The following is a 22,380-nucleotide window of genomic DNA, read 5'->3' as shown; positions in this document are numbered from 1 at the left end:
CGGGGATTAAAAATATAAATGAGCATAGGAACGGGAGAGCTCCCCGCCGCGTGTGCATCACTAATCCCTCATCAACCCCACCATAGCACTTATAGATACTATGTTACTTGTTGAGATCTAAACAATCAAACCATATAGAGACATTTGATTGTATCTAACAAATACCGTATAAAGATAATTGGAGAGTATCTAAAAAATAATATATTGTTGCAAACGACTTCGATATGTCAAAAACTGTGCCAAGCCTGACAAAACAGTGAGCACCATTATCTTCTATAGCCTCATATCTTTAAGTTAGTTCTATACACAGTTTTGTTCCAAACAAGTCTTATACACAGTTTTGCTCCAAACAAATCATACTACCCTCGAGGGTTGAAGCATCACCACTAAAATGAGAACCGAGAAACCTCTTCATCTTCATCCTCATCTATAGCATCCTCATCTTCAGAAAATAACTCAAAATCCTCATCTACTTCTTCATTTTCTTCATCCATCATGACTTTACTGGTCTCTTCTTTGTTTTTCAAACCAGTGCTTAAAACCACAGTTTCACCGTTGGACTTCTCCATATCCTTCCTCAGTTTATCCATATTCTCCTTCCTCCGCTCTTCCTCCAACCGCTGCTTCTCTGAACGTCTCTTGTCAAGATCAGCCCTGTAGAAACAACAGCAGAACAATTAAAATCAATTATATGATAATCCAAGTATCCTTTTTCATAATATCATTGCCAAATTAGATGTGCTATAGTGCAGTGTGTGGAAGAGTTTATGGGAATACTTATAAGTTTCCATATACTCTGCAGAACTTGCTTCTATTGCCTTAAAAAAGTCATCCATTCCAGCACCAGAAACTGCAGATACACCTACAGAACGTAAATTCTTATAAAACTCATCCAGTACAAGGGAGAGGCTCTGGGTTAAAGTTGAGGAGTAAGAGTCATCTGCATTTATTGCAGCTTGAAATGCTTCAAAATCTTCCATCCACTGCATGCAAAACATTTTTTTTTTCTTCAGAAGAGAACAATAATGCAGATTATGATATCATATTTACATATTCAGAACACAGTACTAATTGGATTCAAAGAGTATACAGCCAGGAGATCAAATGCACCTCTAAAGCAAATTGATGTTGAGCCACATCGATCTTGTTAAATGCGAGCACAAGAGGCAACCGTGTCTTGTAAAGTATACTACAAGCATAAAGCATATTGCTCATAAAAGTTACTGGGCTAGACGAGCGGGGTGTGTCAACTACATATGTGACCACAGTAGGAAATGTAGAAGCAAAAGCTTCGGTGATGATTGCACCAGAAGCAGACCAGGTGAATATCTCAATCTGACCAGGAGTGTCTACAAGTACATAATCAAGCTCATCTGCTCGTCTCTCAATAACTGAGACTACCTGAAATAGAAAAAACTATAAGGTGAACCAAACCCAATGCGACCAAAACATTCATCATAAGAGTTAAATCTCTTGGAGAATGAGTTCATATACACTGCTGAAAGCAAAGAAAAAAATAAGTAAATATAAATGGTAAGCAATACGAGTAATAGAACTATAAGTAAATATAAAGTCACAAGCTCAACCATTCATGAAACGAGTCTAGTCCAGAGCGAAGTAAAATTTGAAAAAGTTTAGAGCAGAATTTTGACAAGTTTGCTTTACCTCATCAAACTTAGTAGCAAACAAGTTAAGTGAAGTAAGAATTCCACCATTGGGTCCAAGATTAAATTGCTTCATGACTTCCTTGTAGCGAACGGTATCTCTAATATCAATGTTTGCACCGAATGGGAGGGTCATCACAGCAGGGTCAAGGTTGATGACATAACCCCGATAGTTAGAAACATGTGTGTGGTAGACCAATCTATTAAGAAATGTTGTTTTTCCACTCCCTAATCAGAATTCAAACCCATAAGCTTTCATTCCCTTTACTTCAAATGACCACATTATAATTTATAAATCAATACACCAAAGCCCATAAACTGGTTATCTTACCTGCCATCCCAACAACAATAATTATGACCGGTTTCTTCTTAAAATGACTTGAAGAAGCTCCTTTCTCCCCAGAAGATGAACCCTCAATGTGTAGTTTTCCCATGCAGTCACTGAGTTCTTCCTTTTCTTTACCTTTTGCCTTCGTACCAATATTAATGAACGCCAAATCAGTGATATGACTAAAACATTCTAATGACAAAAACTTGAAAATGTTGAACAAGTTCTATTATGGGTTTTAGCCTTTTAACTCAGAAATCCAAAAAAACCATAAATAAAAAGTAAGAGCCTAAACCGGATTAGTAGAGTCGTCTTGGGACTCCATTGGCATCGAAGTGCTACCATCCTCCGCTGATTTTATATTCATCTTGTTAACATCACTATCAATTTCCATATTTGCGCGAAGCTGCAAGATTGTACGAAGAAATATCAATACAGGTCATTTTCAATGTTTCAGTACACCGTTTGGTCGCCGAGAAAACGAAATAAAATTAAAGCGTAATAGAGAAGAACAGCAAATGCAACAAGTTAGGGTTAAAACAACCCACACACCATCGCAGACAACCAAAAAAACCCCCCCAAAAAAAGAAAATTAATATTCCTTTTCATTCTCGGTAACCAAACAGAAAACAAAAAGGAGAAAAATGATCTCACGGAGCTTCTTCAATGGAGAGAAAAAAAAGCCAGTCAAAGCTTTTGCAGGTGGTTCTTACGGGTTTGGAGATGGAGAAGAAGAAACTAACGTTATATATCTTAAACTGTTAAGAACTAGAGTCTAAAACCCTTCCTAATAGGGAGTTGACTCAAGTCAACGGCCCATTTAATTTGATATAATGGGCCGAACTGAGCCCAAAAGAAATATTGGGGGCCCAATCCTGGTCAACCCGCCTTGATCCAAACCCAGGACCCACTTTCCCCAAATCAAGAAGAACACCGCGCGACGCGACAGAGGAGAACAGAGCCTCAGTTTCTGAGAAAATTCAGAGACACTGTGGAGTGTTCTTCTTCTTCGTCGTCGTCGTCTGCTGGGTGGAAGAAGGAATCGAAATTCAGAGAGTGCGTAACGCACGGAACGTTGAATTAGGGTTTCTCTGCAACTACTGTAAAGCTGGATAGGCACAGAGGAGACCGTTATGGCGACAACGACATCGATGACCCAGAATCTCACTCTTACTACGGTGTTCGTAACTCAAGAGGTCCTTCTCGCTTCTCCGACGCTCCTATGAATCATCATAACCATAACCACCACCACAATCCTCGCCGTAGCCCCAACAATTTCCGTGGTCCCTCACACCGTAATTTTGAAAGCCCCCCGCACCGTTCTCCTGGCGCCGGTGGAGGGTTCCGGCCGGTGGGGGGAGATGCCGGATTCGGGGGAGGCGGAGGTGGGGGGTTTTCTTCAAATTACCAGGGCCCACCGCCTCTTTCTGGGCAGAAACGAGGGTTTCCTTTTTCTGGCCGTGAAGGTTCTCCTGGTAAATTTTAATGTCTGGTTCTGCAAATTATAATATTTTCGATATATTTTCAAGGAATGACTCCTAAAAGTTATACGGTTGTGTTGTTTTCTGAGTGGGATTTTTGTAGTGTTTTAGTTCTTGATTAATCTTGCTCTCTTTGTTCAGAAGGATTTGATAGAGGCAATTTTGCAAAACTCTTTGTTGGGTCAGTTCCGAGGACCGCCACCGAGGAAGATGTAAGTAAATTGTCTAGCGTTGAATGAAGTTGTATTTTGTTTAAATAAGTTCCTCTTGTTCAAAGCAAGACAAGTTTGAATTCATTTTCATTGTGTAAGTTTTTATTTTGCTGACGATTTTGTTGGTGATATCACTGATATGAATTTTAATCTTCTTACAATGTGTGCTTATTTCTGTCAGATTCGCCCTTTGTTTGAAGAACACGGAAATGTGGTAGAGGTTGCTTTGATTAAAGATAAAAAAACAGGACAACAACAAGGTACGAGGAGTCTAATTTTTTTGGATGTATTGGTGACAATACTATCTTATTTCAGGTCCTCTGAGAGGCTGATGGGATCATCTGAAAGCTCATCTTTCGTCTCAGTTTCTTTTTGCAACAAGTTTCAGGCTTGTTGATTTTGCTTGCAACCTTTTTTCATGCCCATTCTCTCAAACAAGAAGAAGGCAAGACATGTAGACCTAGTAAAAACCAGTTTCTGTATAGACGTTGGATTTCAGAAGAGAAATAGATTCTGTCCTTGTAGAAGTGACTGCAGGAATTGGGGCACCTCCCAAATTTATTTTATGTAATGGGAGTGTGTTTACAAAATTTTAGCTTGTTCATTTGAGAAGTTTAGTAGTGCAACTGTTGTACAGAACCTGACTCAACAAAATACATGGTATATTGATTTTTTAGTAGTGTTAATTAAAATGTAATTTGGCAGAATTCCTTTGGTTTATTATCTCAGTGAACCTGGGACTTCTTTGAATGACTTGGATGTCACATATTGATATTAATTCAATGTGATGGATCTGAAGTTGAATTGTCCACTAGATGTATGGTAGGTTGACTACATTGACCGATGTTAGTTTGATCCTATCCTTCCAAAGCTGCGCCCATGCTTTTTATGGGTTAGATACTTTTTAGTGTTCATATGTTGTGTGAATGGGTTTGGTTGTTTTACTTTTGAATGTGATGCGGATATATCACTTTTTGTAGTTGCAATGGTCTTGGGATGACTGTTTCTCTTGCTAATTATTGCCTTGTTTGTCTTCACATAGTTGGATTGCATCCAATGTGTTGATGTGTTGAAATTGTGACCATGTCACATGGTAGATTTAAGATCATGTATGAAGTAACTTCCCTCAAGTGCAAGACCTCTCAGTGAACCTGGAATATCTCAGTGCAAGATATGTGTTGATGCAATGAAATCGTATCCATGTTACATGGTAGATTTGAAATCACGTATGGAGCATCTTCCTTCAAGTACAAGATATCTCAATGAACCTGGGACTTCTTTGAATGATTTGGATGTAACATATTGATGTTGATCCAATGCTGAAGTTGAATTATATACTAGATGTATGTTATGTTGACTACATTGAGTGATGTTAGTTTGCTTTTATCCTCCCAAAGCTGCGCTATTCATGGGTTGGATAATCTTTATAGTGTTTCTATTTTTTAATCATTAATTCCTAGTGAATGGGTTTAGTTGTTTTGCTTTTGAAGGAGATGCGAATATATCACTCTAGTAGTTCTAATGGCCTTGGGATGATTGAGATACAGGATGATTGTTTCCAATAGCTAATTGTTGCGCTGTTTCTTATTACATGGTTGGATTGCATCAAATGTGTTGATGTATTGAAATTGTGACCATGTTACATGGTTGATTAGAGATCTGGAGCATCTTCCTTCAGGTGCGAGAAAGATGTGTTTGCTCTTACTTCTTACTATCTTATTTCAATGGGAAATTTCAATTGATAGTTTTATTAGTTCAAACATGCCTATGCTTCGGTCCTCTTCGAATACTAGTGTTGAATGTTTAACTTAAGGGTTCTTTCCCATTGTTGGGAGTTACCTTTATGCTTGTGTATCAATATGTGGTTGTACCTACACCCAGTGGTGAATTATCCATGGGCTTGTTTTCCTAAGTTTTTCTAATTTGTAACTGGTAGTAGACTGCAGAGACTTGGCAGTTCTTGGCACAAAGTTTTTAGTTGTATTCTCTTGAATTTGTTGTATTGCTTCTCTATTAGATTGAAGGTTAACCACACCCTTAATTCAGTTGCTGACTGAATCTCACTTGCAAGAATTAGGTGTCTAGGAATTTAGCACATATATCATGCTATAGATACTTTATTTCTTATGTCAAGTCAATTAGGGTTTATCTGTTGTTGTCACCAATGTCATTATTAATTATTGTCCAAGAGGTAATTGTTGGTTTTCTGCTCAACATACACATGAACGCAATGTTATTTCTAAAGTTCTTGGTATTCTCAATGTTTTTGGGCTTCATGACATGATGAATAAAAGTGTTCCTGTAGTTTTTTGTGGTCTATAAAGGACTGGCTAGCATCAGTTCCAATGTTTGGTCCAGTTTTGGAGGAAAGGAAAGAAATCGGGCTTGGATAAACAAGTTGGTATTTGGTCATAAGAGTGTTGTTGGCTTGTTTCATGGTGTGCATCTTTGTAAGGATGTCTTGTTAAGTGAAATGCATGGGATCTACTAGTATCTCTCTTTATAATATGTAAATATAGCTTTCGACAAAGTGTTTCCCCGAGTCCTGATGAAGGCCTATTGGTTTATTTTATATATTTATATATGAATTCATTTGAATTTGGTTGAATGGTGGAAATGTTGGGTAGGTTCTTTGTCTTGCGCCTTGTCTTGATGCTTTAGTGTTCCGCTTCTCGAGCCTCTAATTATTATAAGCTGCTACTCTAGTACTTGAAGTTGCTTAGCAGAGCAGATGCTGTAAATAGTTATTTGGCAATCCAATATATGTTGGATTTTGACTTGTTAGGGTTGCTTGTGGGATCAACATAAGTAACCTTTTCGGATCCTATATATAATTGTTAATAGAATGTGTAAGAAATATGTGAACTTCATTCTGTAGAATAATTAGATTTTTTTTTTCAAATAAATGTTACGTTTAATGTTTTCCTGTTGAGGTATCAAAAAGCCAACTATTTGTGCTTGTATTATTCTCTTTGTTTACATAAACAACATTCCACAAGGGTAAGTAGTATGCTTTCTTTTTATAATTGTGCTCAAACATCATCTTGCAAGTACCTACTCCCTGTAAGATGAAGCAAACTGAGGATGTTCCTATCTGGTTTTCATTTTTCAAATGTTGTTTATTGGTAACTTGTATTGGTGTGCATTTTATTCCCTGAGTGCTTCTGTTTACTTTGGCAGCAGCTTCTTTTGCCATACTTTGAATAACAGGCAGACTTTTTAAGACATTTATTTTGCTTAGCTATGGTCTAATGATGTAGTTGCTCATATCTGTTATCTTGCTGTCTATTTGAAATACAATAAGTATAGTATTTCTCTCCTTATGCAGGTTGCTGTTTTATAAAATATGCAACATCAGAAGAAGCTGACAGGGCTATTAGAGCCTTACATAATCAACATACTCTTCCTGGGGTAAGTGGTCTCAGTACTTTTTTCATTTCCATCTTGTTGTACCATATTAACATTTTTTCACATTCTTATGTTTCCCAGGGAGTGGGTCCTATTCAAGTTCGATATGCTGATGGCGAACGAGAGCGCCTTGGTAGTGGTCTTTTCTATGCTTTATAGCCTTTGACATTTTATTATCTATTACACATTAAAATCTAAGGTCTTTATATCAAATTTTGTTGTCTCCATTTTTTTTTGGAAAGAGTATGGTGGGAGAAATTTTTATACAATTCTAATTCATAAATAGCTGATGTTAATCCCTTTTATGCTAGGCGCGGTAGAGTACAAATTGTTTGTGGGATCTTTGGACAAGCAGGCCACAAAAAAGGATGTTGAGGAAGTAGGTCATTTACATTATATATTTTATTCTTTTTTTTTTTTTTTTTTTTTTGAAATAATTATATATTTTATTCTTAAGATTGCTATTTTCTCATCAAAGATATTGTTCCTCGAACATATCTCTGAGAGATGTTCATTAGGCTAAATGCACTTTTTAAAAAAAAATAAAAGTATGTATCAATTTTATATTATTTATTCATTAAGTTATTTTTTTCTTATGCCCAAAATTATATGGTTTGAAGTCTTGAATTATGCACAGCCAATACTGTCTCCTTTTGCAGATATTTTCACAATATGGTCGAGTAGAAGATGTTTATCTCATGCGTGATGAGATGAGGCAAAGTCGTGGTATGTGCTCTTTCTCATGCTGAATTTAAATATATTCGTGGCTTCTTTTTGCTGCGTCACATTCTCACATATTGACTTCAATTTATCATGTTACCTAGTTCCTTTTTATGATAACTTATTATTATTTAAAATTGGAAATAATCATTCCTATTACAAGTCTGATTGTGTATTTGACATCATATTCAGATGTTCTATTCATTGTATGGTGTTTCCTTTATGAATAATGTGGCGGGAATGATTCTGATTTGACTCTATTTTCATTTGTCTTTTGAGAAGGTTTTGGGTGCTTAGATCCCTGTGTTTGTGTCTTTTTCACTTTTAATATATATGTAACTTTATTATTTTGACTCTGAAGGATGTGGATTTGTTAAGTACTCTCAGAGGGAGATGGCGTTAGCAGCTATAAATGCTCTAAATGGATCCTACACGATGAGAGTAAGTGTTAACTGACTGGAAAAGCTTTAATCATGGCCTGCTTACAAAGTGTGATTGAAGGTAATGGGTAAAATTTTTTTTGTTCATTCCCAGGGTTGTGATCAACCATTGACTGTACGGTTTGCTGACCCTAAAAGGCCCAGGCCTGGAGATTCAAGGTTTTTTATCTTCACCTTATATTCTTTAGGGTGTTAGTTACTTTGTCAGGCACTTTGAACTCTTCGATGGATCTGGAGGCCTTTTTGTTTTCTTCATTCTCACAAGGATTTATATTGTTCTTCACCTTATAGGAACCTTGTGTTTTTCACTACTTGTTTTGCTTTACTTTTTAAATTGATACATGTTCTGCATTTTCCCAAGTAATTTCTGTATGTCTAAATTTTTCAACACTTGTTAGGGTTCCTGCTTTTGGAGGCCCAGGTTTTGGACCTAGATTTCAAGCACCAGGAACCAGGTTATTGTCTGCCATTAACTTGTTCAGCTGAGATTACTGTTATTTTTCTTTTTTGTTTGTTTACATACTTACTTTTACAGACCAGTACCAAATTTTGGTGACCCTATTAGGGATCGAAATACGTCTAATGCTTGGCACCCAATGAGTCCCCCAAACATGGGGCCATCACCTAATGCTAATATTCATGGCTTTGGAGGCCAGTTGCATTCAAGGTCTGGTGACATGGCCTTGCCTGTGACGGTAAGAGTCATATGGTGCTATCTGTGATTTACTTTCTACTAGTACTCTCATTTTTTTTTTCCTAGGGCAGCACTGTTCATGGATTTAGTGACTATCCATTCAATTAAATAAAATAAATTGAAAAATGTACTTCGTAGATAAGATTTTTACAATGCTTGGTAGATTCTTGGTTTTATTTGTGCTGGATGCCAAACAAACTGAGCTTCCTTGAAGTCTTTCATGCTTAACGAATGTGTTGAGGAATATAATTGGCTGATTGTCTTATATTTGCTTCACCCAGCAATTTTTCTTTCTTTCTAGTTTTGAACTTTATTGGAACCGTGATGGGAAATTTCATGCATGTGCTTGCTTATTATTCCATCAGGCTTTTTTCGGATCTTGGATTTTACGAGGGAAAAATTGAGAGAAAAGAGTAGAAAAAAATGGAGGAAAATATTTTCCTAAAATTTCATAAGAGTTTTTTTTTTTTAAAGATTTTATCTTTTTGAATATATTTATAATTGTTCTAACTATTATTAAAATTGTTCCAACTATTATTAATTATACTACATTTTAAGTTTTATTTTTTCTAAAAAAAGATTTATCAAATTTTTGTTTGATTCCAAACAAGAGAATATGAAATTTTTGGAATTCATTTTTTTCCCTCCTAAATTCTAAGATCCATACAGAAGAGGGTAAGAGATGATCAGAGAGAATCTGTTGGATAATTCATTGTAGGAAAAAGAGCTAAAATTAACACATTTTACACTTTTGATATGAAAATCCAATTTGCTCATTTGCATGCAATATATCTGTAGGGTGGCCATGGTGGTCCAGCGGATAGCTCCCTACGAGCGGTACAATCTTCAACTCAATGTGTTGGTGATTGTTTCACGATGTCTTAATGGTCATTTCTTACTTAACAGTGCTCATTTTTTAATTTTTTGCAGACTTTTAACCAGTCTATGCCACAAGTAGCTCCAGTTGGTCAGCAAATATCTCCATCACAGAAGCCTCCTCAATCACCTCAGCAATTGCCTCCTTCCTTTCAACTTCATCCACAGATCCCAGCTTCTTATTCACAAGCACAAAGCTCCGTTGCATCACTGCAGCAGCTTGGTCAGCCACGTGTTCCTTATTCTTCTGGTCAAATGCCCATGAGTCAACCACTTGACTCACTGCCATCACAGCAGTTGCTCAGTTCGAACGGTTTGCAATCCATTCATCAGCCTCAGATCCAGCAGAGTACCAACCATGGCACTGTTCTGCAACAACTTCCTCAGCCTCTTCAACAATCTTCTTCACATTTAGCTCAGATGATGTCACAACAAAAACAAGCTCTTCAGGCAAGCTTTCAGTCTTCTCGGCAGGTAGTCTCTCAGCTACAACAACAGTTGCAGCTGATGCAACCACCGAATCAAGGTTCAATCTTGCAGCAGACTACCCAGGATATCAAGCAGCAGCAGGTAAATTTTTATCAGACTCTCATTAAATTACAATCAGATGTTTCAGTTAGTGAATTAGTGTCATGAGCTGTATTGAAATGCAGAAAAGAAATATTTATTTTACAGAAACAATTGATTATGTTGAAATATATAGTAGGAGGTATTACTCTGCTTTCCTGAGCTGTATCGCACTGCTGAAACAATTTTACTGCTTATTATTTCATTATTATTATTATTTGGAGAAAGATTTGTCTTTGTTTCTTAGCTTTGATTTGCAACGTGTCATTAGTGAGCCCTGCGTTTGAAGAATATTAGCTTATACAACGAAGCTTCATTTTCTTTACTGTCTTTGCACTTAAGGAGGATTATTACTCTGATCTTTGGTTCGATACCAGCTTCTTTACATTATGCTTTGTGTTCTGTTCTTGTGTTTCCAGTGGCCTGGGACTGTTCCACAGGCAGTTACCAGCATACTTCCAGCTACAGGATCTGTAGATGTGCCTTCATCCACATCTGCTTCTCCTGCTATACCTGCTACGAACCAGGCTTTAGCTCCTGTAAAATGTTCCTGGACTGAGCACACCTCTCCTGATGGATACAAATACTATTACAGTAGTGTCACTGGTGAAAGCAAGGTGAGAAGTTAGGTCAGTTTGCGCGTTTATGTATTAGTGGGCTTTATTACCAGGTTATGTGGCTAACTTTTATTTTTCTTTCTAAAAAACCTCTAGTGGGAGAAACCTGAGGAGCTGATATTGTACGAGCAACAGCAACAGCAGCAGCAGCAAAAGGCATTAGTTGTGCAGCCTCGTTCTCAGTCACTCCCTCAACTTCAAACTGCCCAGCAAATTCCACAAACGCAGCAGATACAGCTTCAAACACAGTTCCAAATGCAGGTTCAACAGCAGTTGCCTCAGCCTTCTTTATCTTCGACCGTCAGTTCCTCTTTTTGTTTTTGTTTTTGAATGGCATAGGGGATTTAGTTGAATTGTCATTACTCATTACTGACCCTTTACTTAATATTCCAGTATCGGGCTCCTGGGATGATGGGTCATCAAAATATGCAGGTAAAAGAGCCTCCTTTATCGCAAACAATTGTTCAACTATTATCTTTAACAACTGCACTCTGCAATTTCATATGTACCTGAAACAAGATTGTTTTGAATTTTGTTCTCTGATACGTTTCCTTTTCCCTTGTACCTTCTTCATATGATGTAATTCTCAACTGTTAATAATAGTGGCTGGCCTGCCCAAATCTTTTTATTTCATTTTTGATTTCTGGGTTGCTACTTAGTAAATGGTGTTCCCATACCCAACAATTTTCTTCAGTGTTCAGAATTTGATGCACTCAGTTAGTTCTCAAGGATCTGAAATTAATTGTGTGTATGCTTTCAGGGGCATCAGCAGCATGCTCCGGAGTGGATGTGGAAGAACAAGCCAGCAGGTTCTTATCAATTCCCTACTGGTATTCTTATTGCATTCAGTATTTAACTATGCTTTTTTAGTGAGATTGCTTCTTTGTACATACTCAAGTTCTCTAACATTTAAATCCCCAGGTTCGGGAGCTTGAAGATGAGCAAGAAGAAGATAAAGAGAATTTAAGGTGGCACGTGAGCGAAAAGTGTAGCTGCTCGTGGCCATGGCGGCCAGATTTTGAGCTCTTTTAGCTGTTAAATTCACATGTAACGTTGATGTTCTTAATTCTCGCTGTTGAGCTTTTACTGTCTAAAATTAACCCTAGTGCCATTTGTAGTACAGTAGGTAATAGAAATACAAGTATATCTCTTCCATTCACTTTGTAACATAAAATAATTTGGTCATAAATTAGATTTTTATTTAGTTCAACATACATCATGACAACTGTTAAACTATAAAGTTTACACTATTCAATTCGTCTTACTCGTCCTAGAAGGCTTGCCAATTTGGGTACAACATTAGCATATATATATGCCTTTGATTTTCACCTATATATATTATAATATAAAACAACGAACTTGATCAGTTAATTGTTCGACAATTCTTACGAATCTCACCACCTGACCCTGTTTTCACACCTAGGGCCCCCATTCTGAGCATAGAATTCTGAAAGTCGTCGAAGAAGGCAAACGTGTCTTGGGCATATGTCTCGACGAGTTGACGAGTTCGATCATCTCCTGTCACGAGCACCTGGTCGGAGGGAAGCAATCCCTCTCCTGAGATGAGGTTGACATAGTACTGGTTGTCGAAAGTTGCTGGTGTTACAAGGTCGAGTTGGGCAAGAACGCTGCTGCTGCTGCTGCCGCCATTTCCAAACCCCGAGCAGAGCTGTTGAAGCGATTGGATGAAGGCCGGGGATCCAAGTGGATTGTTTGGATCTCTGGTGTCTTGCAGCCGAGCACTGAACGACGAGCACCGCGCCTTTCCCATTGTGTGTGCACCTAAACAAAGGTTTGCAAAACACCAACAACTTAGCATACCTTGATGGATTTTTCTATGAATAATAAGATTTGATTCTTCTTTAGTTGGGTTTTTGTTCTACGAGAGCAAAGAATACCAGAGAGAGCAACCATGTCCTTGAGATCAAGGCCTACGTTCTGAAACTTTGAGAGAAGTAATGGTACGGTGGAGTTTGGGCCTGGGATGTTGTTGTTTGCTGCTGCTTTGCTAGCACTCAAGCTGTCTTTCCTTCCCATTTGGACTTCCCAATTTGGTCCACCTGACTATAATTCGGCCAAGATAACATGTCAAATACATAGCAGAAGCCTCAACAAACACACTTAATTTTAGAGCTAAGAATTCTATTCAAAGATGATGAAAACTAATCAGTATCCTAGTAGTAGTAGTAGCAGTGCATTGGGACAAACCAGAACGACGGAATCCCTGGCGGCGACTGCGAGAATGTCGGCACAAGAAACGGTTCCAGGGCAAAAGGATTCAAGCTCTGATTTGATAGCATCAATTACTTCAAAACCCCTTAAGGAGTTGCGGTTTGGTGCTGCTGTTTTCTCTCCCACAAAGTTGTTTGTTGTGTCATCTAACAACACTGAACCATCACAACCCTGCATGCATATATAAATGAATACTAATCATTTTGATATACATTTATATTAACATACAAATAATGAGATTATCAAGTGAATTAAATTATAAAGACATGCATTAACGAAGCAGTCATGGAAGTGGAGACGAAGTAGGGAAGCAGCCATTCTAGAGTCCTCCATGACTGCCCTTTGGACCAAAGAAAAGATGATATCTTCAGCTTCTGGGCAAGCATCTTTGTACACACCAAACCCAAATATTATCACAGCTCCACCACCACTTTCATCACCATATCCACCACTATCACTCTTTGCTTTCGAGAATAATATCATAAAAAGTTTCAACATGAGTAAAACCTTAACAACAAGCTTGTTACAATCCATTCCCATTAATTCAATCTCTTTCCTCTTAGTACTGATCTCACTCTATGATATGTTCAATGGTCTGTCTGGTAATAAGTGAATAGTTTCTTCTACTATATATAGTTTGATTTGATGTACGAAAGGGTGGTTAAAGAAAAGAGACATGGTCAAGAGGTAGCTTTGGAAGAGGTCATTGGTGTCATGTTTTTTAGCATATGAATTTACCTAATACCATGTGCTAGTGTGATCAGCAGGCCTACGTACGTACGTATTCGATCTCTAATTTCCTGTGTCTTGTGCTTTTGTTAAGATTCACTTCCATTATCACCTCAAAATACACGCTCATATATGTTTACATATGGTTAATAATCACGTATAAACTTTTGCTGATCTCATGAAATATTTACTTATTTGGAGAGAAAACATAATTCTTATCTTTTCCAAACCGAAAATTAGAACAAAACAAAACAGTAGTAAAATAGGAAAAAAAAAAGTTTCTTTAATGAAATATTGAATCTCCTAGTTGTCTTTTTCAACTTTGCTTACTATAATTAAATGGAAGGGAAATTACCTCTCTACAACTACAATTAGGAGTAACATTGATAAGTATTTACAATGAAGTGAGTTTTGGGTTTCGATTCAATTTTGAGATTGAGACAAATAGAATTTTTAAAAGAAACTTTGCTTAGCAGCGAGAAATTAATTGTGGAGGGGTGAAACACGAATTGTGTTGCTCTCAATTTTTTTTTGTTTTTTGGTTTAAAAAAATTGTCTTTGAAATCAATGTTAAACACCCTATTTCTTTTTAGAGAACAACTTTTTTTTTTTTCAAAGAAAAAAATAAATATTTGTGTCAAATGAGAAACTGGTTTATAATTGGTATATTCATGATGAAAAATGTTTTTAACAACATATATCTGTCCAACTAATACATTTTTATTAAAATCTATATGATTTGATTTGACAAACACAACTTTTGCATTTGTTGGTAATCCTTTTTTTAAGCTGTATTGTTGCTTTCGGATTAGTTATTATTTTGTCATTAAATTTTTACTTTTAATTTTGTAATTATTTATTATCATTAATAGGTATACATGTTTAATTTTTTTTAATCAAGAGAAAATTACATAAGAAAGTTTTTTTTTTTTTTTGTAAGGTCATAAGAAAGTATTGTTGAAAGTTCATCAACTCCTAATGATATAGATGTAGCAGTATTGTTGAAAGTTCATCAACTCATTGGTTGGAAACAATATTAATTATGACAAAAAAATTAACTAAATTCAAAATTAATGTAGAAAAATATTTCCCTGTTGGTGACTTGCAATACCAAGTCACTATGTGACCACACCATCATAATTGTTAGTACCAATCTATAGGTAGTAACCATTGAAAAGTCTTTCATACAATTATTTATTCCATTATTTATTTTATTCTGTCAGTTATATATATATATACTAGATAGAACCAACGTGCGCAATGCACATTTATTTAGTTTTAAAATTATAAATATTGTCTATAATTTTAATAAAACTAGTTCACTGTTACTTTTTTAAATATATATAGTAGAATGAATTATATTTCTATAGTATATATAAATATTTATATCAATAATCTCTACATACATACATGACATTTAAACACAACGTTGAAATAAATATATATTTACATGGCTACATGACATATATATAAAATATAATAATATTTTAAAAAAAACTAATAATAGAAATAAAATAAGAATAGAAAAAGTCACAGTGTAGACAATAGTATACATGCATCAACTATTTTTAGTTTCTAATATATCTCACAATGTCTTTTGGTGAATTTGATGAAGAAAAAGAGCTCCAATCAATTGATAAAAAACAAACTATCACACAAATTTATAAGATAAAAAATGATATGTATGTCTTTATTATTTTTAAATAAATACAATTTAATTATTTAAATTATCATAAAATATCTTAAAAACATTCTGTTTTAATTAATTAATTAATTAATTTTTGTTTAAGTTATGTTTGTTCTAGTTTTTGAATTTGACAGTGATTACAAAAGATTATATATTATATTTTTAATATAATATTAAGTTTAAGTTTAATTAAATTTTATTTAAGTTATTAAATATATAATTTTATTATTTTTAAATAATTATCATTGTAAAATATCTCAAAAATATCTTATTTTAATTTGTTTAATTAATTAATTATTTAATTTTATTTAAGTTTAAGTCAGATTTACAATCTACCATTAAATATAAAAATATTCTGTTCAATATAAAGAATATTTCGTTAAAGTTAACAAAAAAAATCGTTAAAACAAAAATTTTTCGTTATCTACATACTTTTTATATAGAAGAGATATATACTTTGATGTATGTAGTGAAGAATCTTCTTATGCTGACCCCAACACCCTGAGTTTGGTGCTCAAATTAGAAGAGTTCTCGCTTTTTTTTAGGGAAAACTGCTTCGTTAAAACCTCACAATAGCAAAACCCAGTGGAAAAAAGCTTTAGGAGGGAAAAGAGTGCCAATGCGATATCATTGATTACACGCATCAGCCTGAATAATAGCATCAATACAATGGGGGTGGCCAAGCCACCAAACATGATGAGAATCCATAAAGAGAGCTAATTTTGCCAAACAATGAGCCGCTCCATTAGCTTATCTAGGATAATGTCTAAAAAGTAATATCAACATAATTATTACTTCTTACAATGATATCTCTAGTGACGTAATCACAGTGAAATATAAATATGATTATATGTTCAAAATAAGTTAGTCCTAAGATTAGTCAGTGCACAAGATTTACACTGACTTGCCAATCTACGATATGATCTACTTACACATTACGGTGTTATGTTCTTTCCAGAACATTAGGAAAGTAGATAAGATCGAATGTATTTATTACATTAGACTGAACCGATATTGACAGTTGATAAGATAAGTAAACAGACCGTTATTATCTATTCTAGTCATATCCTATAGTTGACCATAGGTCAATTCAATCTCAATTCTGAGTGGTTAATATTCTAACTGATTGTATTATTTGAGTTCTTTGACTTGTTCGTTACCAGCTTACCCTACAGACTAGCCCATACTTACATCTTGGGAACTCGGTAGTATAATTGAGTGGGAATGTTAATCATAGATATGAACATCTATAACTTCTGACGAAGAAGTGAAACGATGGTTTCCTTTTAGTTTGGTTCAAGATGCTAAATGATAGAGATCTCATTTCAGTAGTTAATATTAGTTTACTAAAATATCATTTACAAGGAACTAAGTGTTTTAAGGTATAAAATACAATGAGGGGTAAAACAGTATTTTAGTCCCATCTCATTGTAGACCATCTATAGAGGATTGAGTGACAATTATGGTTGTAACAATGGATAATTAATAACGTATCTATATTGCTTATAGAGTGTTCTATGAATTCAAGAGTGCAATTCTGAGTCAATAGTGGAGTCATGAAAAATTAATAAGTTAGTAAATTTATTTGTTAAATTTATGATAATTTATTGGAGCTTTGATTTCATAGGCCCATGGTCCCCACTGTACCTTGGATAAAATCATCTAGATAGTCTCAATTAATTGATTTAAATATCAATTAGAATTATCAAAGTTGACCAAGTTAATTTTGGATAGTTTCACAGAGTTATACAATTTAGGGAAGAAAAGAGAAATTATGGCAGATTTATTAATTAAGATAAATTGGTATCTAAATTAATAAATAAGTTTAAATCAAGGTTCAAATTATAAATAATTAATTTGATAAATGATTTAAATAATTATTTAATTAATTAGATCAATATAAAATAATATAGGCCTTGATTTTAAGTCCAACAGGCTTATAATTAAATGAGAAATTTCATGGGCCTAAAACCCATGATAATTTCGATCTAAGGCTGATTATTGGTTATTATTTTATTAATTTTTTAATTAAACTAAATAGCCTAATTGAGTCTATAAAAGGAGTGCTTAGAGACAAGTTGTCAGACATACGTTTAATCATTGGTTTTCTGATAGGTTTTAGATTTTCTCTAAACACAAGTTCTTTTCTAAGCTTCATTGTTCTTTTCTCTTCTTCTCTCTGTAGCTATCTCATGTGTTGAGAATTTCCCACTCTAGTCTAGGTGATTCTAAGGATACTTTGGAAGACTGTGAAGAAAATTGAAGATCGGTTCAGTTTCTTGGTAATACTCTACGACAGAAAGGATACAAGGGTTAGAGAAACTGAAGGAATGACTCATTCAATCTACTGCGTATAATGTAAGTATTCTTATCATTATTTCTCTTTGAATTCAATTTTAGAAACATGTTCTAGGTTATCTCATATTAATTTGTTTAATATTAAGTCTACATGAAAATAAATAAAGATCCTTAATAAGTTTTCCCAACAACTGGCCTTAGAGCATTTGGTAATCTTTATTTTCATGCATGAACATGTTAAAAATTGGATTATTTGATGAGTATGAATAATTGGATGGATTTCATGATTTTATGAAGCATATTGAATTTTATGTGATTATTAGCAATTTTTAGGTTATTTTGTTGCGTTTTCTATGCTGTTAATTTTTATATATGCTTTATTTTGTGTAAAACATTGTAAAAATTAATTAGAAAACATTTTTTGTTTGAAAAATTGCACAACAAATTTTTTGAATTTTTTTTGGTCTGGCTGCCAGTCACGCGCGCGCACCAGCACACGCATCACCCTGCCACAGCGCGCGCATCACCTACGCACTCGCGCGCCCTCCCGCACACCCCTCGACGCAGCAGCCCTGCGCGCGCGCGTCACCAGCCAGCAGCCACGGTCACCGTTACTGTTCATCCCAATTTTTTTTAATAAAATAAAAATTGTGAACAAAGCAAAAAATATCATATTTGTTTTATCATTTCAAATTGTTTTTTAAAAAAGATATTTTTGTTAGTTGAGATTTAAATAATTAGATATTTTCTACAAAGATTCAAATTCAAATTTAAAAATGGACTAACAACTTAATTTTAAATCTTTTAAAATATTAAAATATTAGAACTAATATATCAGATATTTAAGATATTTTCTTTTAAAAACTTTATTTTTTATTAAATCTTTATTTGAAAATATAAATATATTTTTATTCTATAGTTTTTAATATTTAAATTATTTGAAATTTGTAAGTTAGATATTTTCATGGATATTTGAATTTGTTTAACTGTTTTGAGATATTTTAGGGTTGTTATAAATATTAATATATTTTTTAAAATAGTTAAAATATTAGCTAATAGTTGTAACAACACAATATTTTTTTTTGAAAAACAATTAAGATATTGATTTTAAAGTTTAAAATTGGTTAAATTTTGAAAAATATCATTTTTTTCAGCCAATTAATAAAATATATATTTTTTAATAAATGAGATTTAAATTAACTTTGGTTAATTGTTGATAAATCCTATTTAAATTAAATTAATATTTTTCAAATTAACCTAAACCAAGTTGATTGTTGATAAATTTCATTTAAATTGACTTCTTTTTGTAAAAATTTAATTAATTCGAATTTTTTGATCAATTCTAGATAATTAATTGTGGTATTTTTGCAAATGAAATAAATTGTGGTATTTTTGCATAAATTTAAAGAATTGCTCATATAGTAACATGATTAGGCCCATCCAATTATAACATGTTTGTTTGCACCCTATGTGGTATTTTTGCAATTGGGCTTAGATGCATATAGTGGCCCATATGTTTGTTAGATATATGGATTTTGCCAAATAAAATATTCATAAAATGGTATGTTTTATTTGGGCCCATTATAAAATGTAAAGTTTAAATTCCTCTCTTGTGGGTGATTCCACTTATGAAGGCCCATTTGCTTTGCATGACTATAGTGAGCCTAATCAATTAATAAAACGAATGTTTACATTCCTGTCTTTTGGACCTTGTATGGAAGATTGAAGACATTTGTAGTGGGAATGACATACTAGACCCAGCTCTCCTCCATACAAACCCAATTGTTAAGGCCTATTTGTCTGAGTTGGACTTAATTGTATAGGTTCATTATGTTGGAAAAAAACTTATACAAGATCTTTATTTATTTTCATGTATATCTAATATTAAACAAATTAATACGAGATAGCCTAAAACATGTTTCTAAAATTGAATTCAAAGGGAAACAAAAATAGAATACTTACAGTATACGCAGCGGAATTAAAGAGTCCTTCCTTCAATTTCTCTAACTCTTGTATCCTCTCTGTCGCAGAGTATTATCAAGAAACTGAACCGATATTCTATTTTCTTCACGATCTTCCAATGTATCCTTAGAACCACCTAGAATAGTGTGAGAAATTCTCAACACATGAGATAGATATAGAGAGAAGAAGAGAAAATAACAAAGTGGCTTAGAAAAGGACTTGTGTTTAGAGAGAATATAAAACTATCAGAAAATCTGACTTGTGACTTATCTGTCGTCTCTGAAATCTTATCTCTAAGCACTCATTTTATAGACTGAATTAGGCCATTTAATTTAATTAAAAAATCAATAAAATAACAGCTATTTTGAAGCCCTAGGTCGAAATTATCATGGGCTATAGGCCCGTGAAATTTCCCATTTGATTATAAGCACATTGGACTTAAAATCAAGGCCTGTATTATTTTCTATTGATTTAATTAATTAAATAATTATTTAAATCCTTTGTCAAATTAATTATTTATAATTTGAACCTTGATTTAAATTTATTTATTAATTTAGATACCAATTTATCTTAATTAATAAATCTGCCATAATTTCTCTTTTCTTCTCAAAACTACACAACTCTGTGAAACTATTCAAAATTGACCTGGTCAACTTTGATAATTCTAATTGATGATTAAATCAATTAATTGAGACTATCTAGATGATTTTATCCAAGGTACAATGGGGACCATGGGCCTATGAAATCAAGCTCCAATAAGTTATCATAAATCTAACAAATAAATTTACTAACTTATTAATTCCTCGTGACTCCACTATAGACTTGGAATTGCACTCTTGAATTCATAGAACACTCTATAACAAATATAGATACGCTATTAATTATTTATTGTTACAACCATAATTGTCACTCAATCCTCTATAGACGGTCTACAATGAGATAGGACTAAAATACCGTTTTACCCCTCATTGTATTTTATCCTTAAAACACTTAGTTCTTTGTAAATGATATTTCAGTAAACTAATTTAATTACTGAAATGAGATCTCTATCATTTAACACCTTGAACCAAACTAAAAGGAAACCATCATTTCACTTATTCATCAGAAGCTATAGATGTTCATATCTATGATTAACACTCCCACTCAATTATACCACCGAGTTCCCAAGATGTAAGTATGGGCTAGTCCGTAGGGTAAGCTGGTAACGAACAAGTCAAAGAACTCAAATAATACAATCAGTTAGAATACTAACCACTCAGAATTGAGATTGAATTGACCTATGGTCAACTATAGGATATGACTAGAATAGATAATAACGGTATGTTTACTTATCTTATCAACTGTCAATATCAGTCCTGTCCGATGTAACAAATACATCCGATCTTATCTACTTTGCTAATGTTCTGAAAAGAACATAACTCTGTAATGTGTAAGTAGATCATATCGTAGATTGGCAAGTCAGTGTAAATCCGGTGCACTGACTAATCTTAGGACTAACTTATTTTGAACATATAATCATATTTATATTCCACTGTGATTACGTCACTATAAATAAGATTAGCTATATGCTCGGGATTTAATAGAAGTTTATATTAAACAAATAATCATGAAAATAAAACATGTGAGCAAAGTGATTGACCAAGTCAAAAAATGATTTCTATTCTTTTATTGATAATAAAATGAGATTACAAAGAATTTGTGTTTTAATTAGGGCATAAAACCCCAACACATTATATTAGTTAAACCTAAATATTGATTAGCAACAAATTAATTCTAAATTAATTGAATTTGTTTCAATGTGACACTTTAGAATCAATAAGAAATTGTAGGACTTTGGTTTTAAAAAATTAATCTTTTAATATTTTGGAAAACCATAGTCATTAATTTTCTAAAAATAAATAATAAAAATACTATTTTTAATTTTATAATGAGCTTATTTTAAGAATTATATTCCACCGTTGGTTTAACATAGTCAATAGCTTAATGGGGCCTCGAGACGCTTTGATTTGTCCCCTTACGGAAGGTGTTCATTAGTTATTTTGACAAGGTTAAATTTCGAAAGATTAATAATTCTAGGTCAAATTCTACTAGACTCACCCCTACGATGACTACTAGGACTAAATCTATGATTATCGAAACTGTGGGAATTTTTTAAAAATAATCATATTTATGAAAAGAAAGAAAAAAAAAACTTCATTTCTCATAAAATTTCATCATAATTAAGTAAGATTGTACCATAAAAGAGATTAAAGGCCAAAAAATGTAAAACAAAGTGTTAGTGGGGATTGGATCTTCAGAATTCTCATCAACTCTCTTTGATGTGGTAATTTTTAAAAATAATTTCTGACTAGTATTTACCATAACATTTAATATGAATTTGAGTAACGAGTTTCAATACTAACTAAATAAACGAAGACTATGGTCAATTAATCAAAATGTTGATCATATTTAAAAGGGTAGGTAAC

At 33.7% G+C, this 22,380-nt stretch overlaps 3 protein-coding genes across 7 annotated transcripts; 1 reads left to right on the top strand and 2 right to left on the bottom strand.

The window, feature by feature from the left end:
- Positions 1–225: 225 nt before the first annotated feature.
- Positions 226–2,758, bottom strand: LOC133819566 (GPN-loop GTPase QQT2). Its single transcript, XM_062252848.1, has 7 exons — positions 2,647–2,758; positions 2,288–2,398; positions 1,996–2,134; positions 1,666–1,892; positions 1,111–1,401; positions 778–983; positions 226–654 (listed from the first exon to the last, which is right to left on the bottom strand). The coding sequence occupies exons 2-7, from the start codon at positions 2,384–2,386 to the stop codon at positions 387–389; spliced, it is 1,230 nt and encodes a 409-aa protein (XP_062108832.1). The 5' UTR covers positions 2,387–2,398; positions 2,647–2,758; the 3' UTR covers positions 226–386.
- Positions 2,759–2,924: 166 nt separating this feature from the next.
- On the top strand, positions 2,925–12,265 carry LOC133819565 (flowering time control protein FCA-like). Of its 5 annotated transcripts, none has more exons than XM_062252844.1 (18): positions 2,925–3,467; positions 3,618–3,685; positions 3,867–3,945; positions 7,014–7,096; positions 7,175–7,226; positions 7,405–7,472; positions 7,753–7,819; positions 8,175–8,254; positions 8,348–8,412; positions 8,652–8,708; positions 8,789–8,948; positions 9,746–9,784; positions 9,878–10,393; positions 10,810–11,007; positions 11,104–11,307; positions 11,401–11,439; positions 11,768–11,837; positions 11,929–12,265. In XM_062252844.1, exons 1-18 carry the CDS (start codon positions 3,215–3,217, stop codon positions 11,940–11,942), a joined length of 2,112 nt encoding a protein of 703 aa, XP_062108828.1. In that variant the 5' UTR covers positions 2,925–3,214; the 3' UTR covers positions 11,943–12,265. The 5 variants fall into 5 exon arrangements, with proteins under 5 accessions (XP_062108828.1, XP_062108831.1, XP_062108830.1 ...); XM_062252847.1 differs by having other exon boundaries at positions 2,926–3,467; positions 3,615–3,685; positions 11,104–11,268; positions 11,768–11,816; XM_062252846.1 differs by having other exon boundaries at positions 2,926–3,467; positions 3,615–3,685; positions 11,104–11,268.
- Positions 12,266–12,370: 105 nt separating this feature from the next.
- LOC133815594 (peroxidase 40) lies at positions 12,371–13,779 on the bottom strand. Its single transcript, XM_062248413.1, has 4 exons — positions 13,510–13,779; positions 13,216–13,410; positions 12,906–13,071; positions 12,371–12,789 (listed from the first exon to the last, which is right to left on the bottom strand). The coding sequence occupies exons 1-4, from the start codon at positions 13,777–13,779 to the stop codon at positions 12,371–12,373; spliced, it is 1,050 nt and encodes a 349-aa protein (XP_062104397.1).
- Between the last annotated feature and the right edge of the window lie 8,601 nt (positions 13,780–22,380).

Source organism: Humulus lupulus, chromosome 2 (assembly GCF_963169125.1).
Source record: "Humulus lupulus chromosome 2, drHumLupu1.1, whole genome shotgun sequence".
Lineage (NCBI taxonomy): Eukaryota > Viridiplantae > Streptophyta > Magnoliopsida > Rosales > Cannabaceae > Humulus > Humulus lupulus.
This window is presented reverse-complemented; position numbering and strand designations above follow the sequence as displayed.

Coding starts and splice junctions, on each gene's coding strand:
- LOC133819566 (XM_062252848.1), bottom strand. CDS start 2,386: ATGGAAATTGATAGTGATGTTAACAAGATGAATATAAAATCAGCGGAG. Junction 2,135..2,287: donor AAGACGACTCTACTAATCCG/GTTTAGGCTCTT, acceptor ATTGGTACGAAG/GCAAAAGGTAAAGAAAAGGA. Junction 655..777: donor GAGTATATGGAAACTTATAA/GTATTCCCATAA, acceptor TTGTTTCTACAG/GGCTGATCTTGACAAGAGAC.
- LOC133819565 (XM_062252843.1), top strand. CDS start 3,215: ATGAATCATCATAACCATAACCACCACCACAATCCTCGCCGTAGCCCC. Junction 3,468..3,614: donor TGGCCGTGAAGGTTCTCCTG/GTAAATTTTAAT, acceptor CTCTTTGTTCAG/AAGGATTTGATAGAGGCAAT. Junction 7,227..7,404: donor TGGCGAACGAGAGCGCCTTG/GTAGTGGTCTTT, acceptor CTTTTATGCTAG/GCGCGGTAGAGTACAAATTG.
- LOC133815594 (XM_062248413.1), bottom strand. CDS start 13,779: ATGGGAATGGATTGTAACAAGCTTGTTGTTAAGGTTTTACTCATGTTG. Junction 13,411..13,509: donor TCCATGACTGCTTCGTTAAT/GCATGTCTTTAT, acceptor ATATGCATGCAG/GGTTGTGATGGTTCAGTGTT. Junction 13,072..13,215: donor CCAGGGATTCCGTCGTTCTG/GTTTGTCCCAAT, acceptor GCCGAATTATAG/TCAGGTGGACCAAATTGGGA.